The sequence below is a fragment of the Sinocyclocheilus rhinocerous genome, unplaced genomic scaffold (assembly GCF_001515625.1).
Source record: "Sinocyclocheilus rhinocerous isolate Xijiao unplaced genomic scaffold, SAMN03320098_v1.1 scaffold3340, whole genome shotgun sequence".
Classification (NCBI taxonomy): domain Eukaryota; kingdom Metazoa; phylum Chordata; class Actinopteri; order Cypriniformes; family Cyprinidae; genus Sinocyclocheilus; species Sinocyclocheilus rhinocerous.
In genome coordinates, this window is record NW_015645073.1 from 234,761 (window position 1) to 243,743 (window position 8,983).

Here is an 8,983-nt window from a genome sequence, read left to right on the forward strand (position 1 = left end):
TACATATATATAAATAAAATATTAATTTGATTAATATATAATATCAATAAAAAAATAATGGCGTACAAGTGAAGAAAAAATCCGATTATAACTATGAATTATTATAAATATGAAAATTTGAAACAATATAAATACAAATTAATTACATATGAATAAAATAAATGTTATTAATATATAATATTAATATAAAATATTGGCATACATGTGGATAGCTATGCTGATTATAATACTAATTATAAATGAATATTAATATATAATGGCGTATGACTGGAGGCATGCTGATTATAAATATTAATTATACATAAAATATTAATTATAATAATATATAATATTAATGTGTAATATTAAGAGAGAAATAAATTATAATTACTATTTATATTAATATTAAATATTAAATAAATATACATTAGTGTATTAGTAGTATCATGTTTTTGGAACAGAGCTTTATGAGTATCTTAAGTATGTTTGTGTTCGTGAAAGTTTATTTATTTGTGCATGTGTTTACCTGAGTGTACGCTATATTAGTCCCATCTGTAACCTCCACAGTGAGGTTGTAAAACGACCGCTGTTCGGCGTCCAGAGGTTTAGCGATGACGATAGTGCCGACGCCTTTCTCAACGCCAAACATACTGTCCACATCACCGCCTTACATGAAAACAGGAAAACATGATTAAACACAAGAACTCTCTATACGTTATGGATACGTCTCTCTCTCTCTCTCTCTCTCTCTCACACACACACACACACAAATATATACAGATACCACACACAGATTCAAACTCACACCACTGTAATACTCATGTGCACCAGATGGGGGCGATACAGGGTTTTGAAGTGCAAAACATAAGTAGGATGGGATTTCCTCATTACACCCACACAACACACACTCCATGTGTAAAACACACACATTTAAAATGCACACAATCAACATATGCAATATATATATCCATATATAAAACACAAATTCACACTCCACATATGCAACACATTCACACAATATATGCAGACATCTACACTCTGTGTAACACATGCATGTGTGTGTGCCACTCTAAAGTGATACAAAAAGATGATTTATCCATTTTCTAAGACTGTCTTTATATTTCTATACAACCTACACAAACAGTCTAACAAACACACCGCCCATATACACACAAAAACTCTCTCCAGACTCCGCTCAAAGAGGAAAGAGCGCCTCAGCTGCATATAGACTATTAAACAGCAACAAAAGAAAGGCAAACCAAACATTTAGATTGGCAAAATTCAGCTGTTAGATTATGAGTGATAGCTCACCCAAAAATGAAACATCTGTAATTATTTACTCACCCTCACATTGATCCAAACATTTTTTCCAAGGAACACAAAAAACATGCGGATCTTATTCACACAACAAACTAAACCAGAGGCTGTCAAGCTCCAAAATGCACCATAAAAGTAGTTTATATGTCTCATTTTTAAATTGTATTATTATTTTTTTTTTTTATTACCGGCTGATATTTCATATTTATTGGCCAATAGTATGTATTAAATTCCCCCTATATTAAGATTACTTTTGCCATTCTCTAGCACCACCAAAAATGACAACGATAGTTTATGGCCATTAAAAACTTAACATTTAAACATTAAAACATTTGTAAAAACACTTTACCATTAAAACTATTAAAACATTTTTTGTTGTTGTTGCTCACAAAAACATGACTTCAGAAGGCTTGGAATATATAATGCACAAGTCATATATGCACTACTTTTCTGATGCTTTTTTCAGTCCCTTAATGCGATTTGCTTTCATTGTCACCATTCTGACTAACATCTATGGCCGAAAAAAAGTCATAGGGCTACAGTTTTGGAATGACATAAGGGTGGGCAAATGGTGACAGAACTGTCATTTACAGGTGAATTTTTCCTTTAAGACGTAGATCAGGTTGCATGAGTGTGTTCGAACCCCTATGCATGTGAACAGAGGTGAAAGTGTGTTTTGGCGGGGCGTTATGTTCCCTCTTCACACTTGTTCTACCCAGGGCACATTAATCATCTCGTGCCGCCTGTTGCTGTAACACCTGGTGGAGAGATACACTTACACACACTTACACAACCTTTCATTCATCACCATCCACCCTCGCTGTCCACCCTGAGTGTTCTCTCGTCTGGCAAGCTAACCCTGGGTTGACCCCTGACCTTTATGCACACTCGATTGGCTGTTTAATGACGCATTTAATCAGGCCGCAGATCAACGACCGCCAGAAGGGTTTTAGGTACCTCATAAACAATACACAAACTCACTCACACACACACACACACACACACACACACACACACACACATGGATGGAAGCACAAATTAAACCATTATCGCCACTGAAAAGTAAATGCTAAGCGCACACACACACATGCATACAGCAATATATCAAACACACATTTAAAATGCACATCTGTATCAAAAAACACGTCCTCAAATTCACATCCCAACCAATCACGTTAAAGCAATGCAGCACAACACCAAAGGATGATGGGAAAGCAGTGCTAGCTGATGGTTAAACGGCAACAGAGCAAGAGCAGTTCTGCTGAACTTATATAAGTACAGTGAGAGACAGACAGAGGGAGAGAGAAAGCCAGGAGAAGAAAGAGACAAATAGAATCACATGAAGAGAGAACATGCAGAGAGACAGACAGACAGAAAGAGAGAAAAGGGCAGAAAGAGAGACCGTACAGACAGTGAGAGACAGGTCGAGATAGAAAGACTGGTAGAGAGAGAGACAGAGATCAGGGCTGGATAATAAGGACTGCACTATTACCTGGTGTTAGCGTGAAAGACGCTCAGGAAAGTTGATGAAATTGTCATTCCATAAGTTTATAATTTGCACACGTTTTTAAGTCTTCTTTCGCCATTCAAGTGATTTAAAACCATTTAAGACACGAAAGAGAATTCTCCAAGACTGGCATTTGGACATATTTTTGTCTGTTAAAGCGCGATAAGGTGCGAAAGAAAACCGTTTCTTTATGGCGCTTTAACAGAAAGATGCACACAGAATTCATTTAAGATTACCATTTTGGTCGGTTACGGCTTAAGTGAAACTAAAGATCCTGAGAAAACCTGCATTTATATCAGTGTATTGAATCCGTGCATTTGGTCTTAAAGTGACAGCCGCCTAATAAATCTGCTGCTATTTGTGTCCTCTAATGAGAAAATTGAACAACAAAAAGAAAAAACGGAACTCACTCACTGCTCTTGACTGAATAACTTTTGTAGCTTTAATTTATATTTAATTTATACAGTGAATATGAGCTAACACAGAGCTATGCTGTGCTATTTTACACTGGATTATTGAATTTCAGTAGTATGTCTTACCTGAATATAGTGTTAGATCTACCTGAAAAACTTAAAACACTGTTTATTACTTTGTATCACTGTTCTATTGTACTGATTTGTGCTGTTACCTGTTCTCATTTTATTACTGACTGTTTACTTCTCTGTTGTAATGTTTGAACTTTATATTAGTTTTTGCTATGGTAACAAAATTGGAATTGAGAATTGTGAAATTTCACTGGTATCTAAAATGTTGTTGTAAGAACCTTATTTAGTAATAGACTAGTTTACATCGCTCAAAACCAATGAAAATGAAAATAAAAAAATTGGCAGGCTGAAAAAAATCCTTAGCATTGAGCCCTGGACATGCAGAGAGAGAGAGAAAGACAGGCAGACAGTTGAAGACAGAAGAAGAGATCACAACACAGAATAAAAAGAGAAAGAGAGAAACCACCAAAAGAAAGAGAGAGTTAAGAGAAAGAAAAGAGGAAAAGAATTCGGCTGAACTGGTAAAGATACCTTCTGTAGAACAGTTCCTGCCGCAAGCGGTCTGGAGTATATAGAACATCTCACGGAAAGAGCGTGGACCTTCCCATACGAAGCATTTAGAAAAAGAGAGAGAGTGAGAGAGAGGAAGAGAAGATGGAAAAGAGATAGAACAACTGATGTAAAGAATGAAGAGTCGAAGGATAAAAGAACTAAACAAGAGAAGGGAGAGGAAGTGGGCTGTGAAGAGAACGAGAACGAGAAGAAGAGGAGGAAAAAAAAGAGGCAGAGCAGCGAAAGAGTGCAGAGCAGGTGCTGCTGAAGCAAACAAGAAGGTATCTGAACACCAAACGCCATGCATTCTGCAACCTGACTCTCCCATTGCCTACCAGATCAACAAATACAGGAGCTCAATAACATCCGCAGTCAACATAACTTTATTAATATTATTGTAAAACATTATTCAAATTAACATATTTTGTAATAATATAATATAATATAATATAATAAATATCAGTGCAGTATAAGTCATTAATGTGTGTTTTTACTTTTTTGCAGTGAATGTTTGGTCATAATGTAAGGTAATATAATATAATATAATATAATGCAGTGGTTCCCAACCCTGGTCCTGGAGGCACTCCAACACTGGAAACAGGCAGACTAGAATAAATAGCAACACATAAGCGAACAATACACGATAGAAATAGCAAAACAAAAATTAAATAATTAATCCAAATTTTGAACAATTATGAGTAACATTTGGATAAAACATCTAAATATGATATATTGATCGCCGTCAGATGCTGAGCCAACAGGACGCTTTACTTATCTCCTCACCATCAGACTCTCCATCGCTCATGCATGTTAGTGCTTCTTATACCTCTTCAGCATTCATAAATCGCCTTCTTTTACTCATTTTGTCTTTATTTATGAAACTGATAACTGCTAATTCAGTGAGTGAAAGGTGTTGCCTAGTACTATGTTAAAACATAAGCAGCACGAAAATGACAGCGCGAACATACATGCATTATATAGCGGGTAAATTTGACCCGCGCTGGCGCTTATAGGTATAAATGCCCTGTTTTTTGATCTGGTTTTATCTAAACAGTTTATAACAACAGGATATTGTAAATCACACAATTTTAGTAAAAGAGACTTGAATGTTTTATTAAAACTATTTTATGTACGTTTTAAAAACAGCCACGGGTAAAAATGTACCCCGTGGCGGTTCTAGTGTTAAGCAGACATGCAAAACGTGCAGTGTTGGGGTGCCTCCAGGACCAGGGTTGGGAACCACTGATATTATGTAATGTAATATAATATAATATAATATAATATAATATAATATAATATATCAGGGCAGTATAAGTCATTAATGTGCATTTTTACTTTTTTGCAGTGAATGTTTGGTCATAATGTAATAGATTGTAATGTAATGTAATATAAAGTAATACAATATAATATAATATAATAGTATAGTATAATATAATATAATATTCATTGTATTAGTCGTTTGTTTGTGTGTATACAAACCTTATATCACCATAGATACAGACAGGGCAAGCAATCGCCATGGTGACCGTGGAATGGCAAAACATAGCAATACAATGCCACAAATCATGCAGTGAATCACAAACATTCCCACCAACTCTAATTTCACCTAACTGTAATCATAACCCATCTGGTCTAAGCATAAGAATCAAATAATATACATATTTAAGGATTTGATCATAAATAAAGTACAATTATTTCTAAAAACACATCATTTAAAATTTTAAAAGTTTTAAAATTGAAAAAAAAAAATCGTTTTTAAATTAAACAGTGTTACAATAAACTCCAATCCCTGAGATTCATTTTGCCATAATCCTTCACTAAATGCTAAAAATCCACTTTTGCAGCAATTCCACGTCCATAAAGTAATCTAAATTGCATAGATCATCACATTAACATAACCCATCCAAGCACTCACCTGTGATGTCAAACCACAAGGAGGCGGAGCCTTGCTGTTGAGCGGACACCACGCCTACGATGTCCGCCACTTTGTCGGTTTCCATGACAGTGAAATTGTAAAGCTGCTCATCGAAGGCAAGAGGAACAGGGCTTGGCGGAGGACGGCGGATCCACTCGATGTGCAAACGAGCCGTCGCCCAGCGCTGAGGACGTCCATTATCCACAGCCTTCACCTACAGTCAGAGGTTAAACGCACATCAGGAAGACAAAAATACCAGGCAAGTGAACATTAAAAAGGACTGAACTGAAATGGAAGAATGCATCCAGTATTGACCTTTGTACTGAATGCAAACAAAAGAACAAACCTTTTACAAGAAATAGGAATTTAAAATGTCAACTCCCTCATTAAGAGAATTGAGCTGTTATATGTGCTGAGAGTTTTACAAGACCTGGAAATGATTATCTTTGAGTTTACACTTCTGAGACTATTTCTTATCCTATCACATATATATGGTTTATATAATTCCAGTTAGGTCGGGGAAAAAATAATAAAAAAATAGATCATACCATTTCAAGGTGGTCAAGCTGGTTTATGGAACATGTCAGGTAGTTTGGTGCATTACCAAAGTGGTCTAACAGCTCTAAACAGCATGACCAAGATGGTCTATCAAGCTTATCATTATTGTATTTTATTTTATTTTATTTTTTCTATTTTATTTTATTGTTCTATTTTCTATTTATATAATTTTTGTTATTATTTTATTATTTTTATTATTAACTTAATTTGTTCTATTTTATTCTATGGTATTCTTTTTATTATTCTTTTATTTTATTTTATCATTATATTTTATATTATTAATTTTTTGTCTTGATTTATTAATCTTTTTTATTTTATTTTGTTTTATTATTATTTTTAATTACATTTTATTATTTATAATTGTATTGTTTTTATTTTAGTCACATAATATAAAACACTATTTCGTATTATAATCACATACGTGTGCGAGATTAAAGGTGCGTTCACACCATATCGGAATTCCCGTAATTACGAGATTCCAACTTGTAATAAGCGTTCACGTCCTCGTAGAACTCGTAATTACAACTTGTGAACTGGGAGTTTTCTGAGAGCTACGACTTGTACCACGTGACCGCTATACCACCTGACCACCGCAGGCTCTGTTTAGGCATTGATAGTGTTGCCATAGAAAAGCATAATTCCGAGGACGTGAACAGCTCCGAGTAGAACGTCATGTGCTGTCATCTCGAAATTACGGTAATTACGATATGGCGTGAACGCAGCATAACTTCATTCAGAAGCTCAAGGGTCAAAGGTGACTCACGGTAAGAATATCATAGGTTCCAGCTGTGAACTGTTTCTTGGGCGATGAAACCACACCAGTTTTGGCGTCGATTACAAATTTCCCATCCTCGTTGCCATCAACGATGCTGTAGGAAAGTTCAGCGTTGGCGCCCAGGTCTTGGTCATAGGCGAACACCCGATATATAGGAGCGCCTCGCTGTTTACGGGTGCGCTCGGGTAAACGGACCTGGTACACCTTCTCTGGAAACGTTGGTTTGTTATCGTTAACATCCAACACATGGATCACCACCCATACTGTGGTGTGTCTGGGAGAAGGACCACCGTCTGATACAGTCACCTGGACACAAAACCACAGCAATGAACATGAGGATAAAACTCACATTCACATTCAAAACACTAATGTTTTTGAAAGAAGTCTCTTATGCTCACCAAGGCTGCATTTATTTGATCAAAAATACAGTAAAATTATGAAATATTATGACAATTTAAAATACCTGTTTTGTATGTAAATATATTTTAAAGTGCAATTTATTCCTGTGATCAAAGCTGAATTTTCAGCACCATTTCTCCAGTCTTCAGTGTCACATGATCCTTCAGAAATCATTCTAATATGCTGATTTGCTGCACAATTTAATTTAATTGTGGGGCAAGTTGCAGATTTGTTCAGATCAAACTTGAAGCATGCGTAATAGCATAAGAGATGCTTGCCTTAGTAAACACTACTATTCATGGTAAAACCCGATTATACAATAGATGGACAGGAAAGGAGAAATAAGATTCTCTTTGCATCTGATCTTCTACATAATTTTTCTCTTCGGAGAATGGAGTGATGATGAGCCATGTTCTGCTTTTCTCTCATTTCCTGTTTCTGTCATTCGATCCATTTTTCTTTTTTATTAGCAAACATGCCAATCGCTCATCCGCACGTGGCCACCGGCCAATCAGAAGACTGCTGTGGAACATTTAAATAATATAATAAAAAAAAAAAAGACAAGGTGTGCGCCACCCATCTTGGCAGCAACAACATAACGATTAATTCAATTCACTTTATTCATTTCCTTTCACAGACTACTGTGCCACGCCTGTACAAATTCAATCTGTCTGTCTGAGAGAAAGAGAGAGGGAGCAATAAATTTGAAAAAAGAGGGGGGTCGTAATAAATTAAAGGGGCGTTTGGTCTGTGTAATGTTTGGGTGTTAAGGGATCACACGGTGAACGGGTAAGTGACAAGTTCGTTCTCAAAAGATCAACATGACAAATCGGTTTTATTACAAACACAAAAACACCCACTCGAAATCATTCACTTTGGCACTTAAACATATGCTAACAGACTAGCAGAGCAAGCATTTTGAATTTCAAACAGGCGTCTATAGGACTCAATCAGAACACGTCGATAATCTTGCGTTCATATGAAGGGAAAATTGTCGTAATTCTCCCGTCTCTCACAAAATTGATCTGCAATTTGGAGGGAGTACAAATTAGCATGGATCGCAGCTCTGTGTGTGAACGTGGGTTAGCATGAGTGTGTCTCACCTCCAGTACGTGCTCAGCCTGTTGTTCACGATCCAGTTTCCGAGAGGTTGTGGTAATCAGACCTGCAAAACACAAAATCACTCGTTTTAGCAGGCGCTTTATAAATATCCTTTGACCCAACCACTCATAGTCTCTAACTACAAGTAATGACAGTGATTTAAGTTTCACAACCTTAAAGTCACAAAATTTGCTTCATTTCAAGATGAACTTCACTGAAAGTAATGACTAGATGCATGCAGCAACTTAGTAGTTTACTTGCCACTGCTTTGTGGTACACAGTCTTTATTTCATCACAAAAGCACTAATAGAAACACATGAAAAAAATAACAATTATTAAATTAAAAAACATATAACACACACACACACACACACACACACACACATATATATATA

General features: G+C 35.9%; 1 protein-coding gene across 1 annotated transcript in view; it reads right to left on the reverse strand.

Annotated features, from left to right (window-relative positions):
- Positions 1-8,983, reverse strand: part of LOC107705473 (protocadherin Fat 3-like) — a 171,035-nt gene that overhangs the window by 47,727 nt on the left and 114,325 nt on the right. The window contains exons 5-9 of the mRNA XM_016508783.1: positions 8,591-8,652; positions 7,077-7,394; positions 5,756-5,969; positions 3,820-3,888; positions 506-645 (exon numbers count right to left, since the gene is read on the reverse strand). Coding sequence (XP_016364269.1) covers positions 506-645; positions 3,820-3,888; positions 5,756-5,969; positions 7,077-7,394; positions 8,591-8,652 — 803 coding nt within the window. The remainder of the gene's footprint in view (positions 1-505; positions 646-3,819; positions 3,889-5,755; positions 5,970-7,076; positions 7,395-8,590; positions 8,653-8,983) is intronic.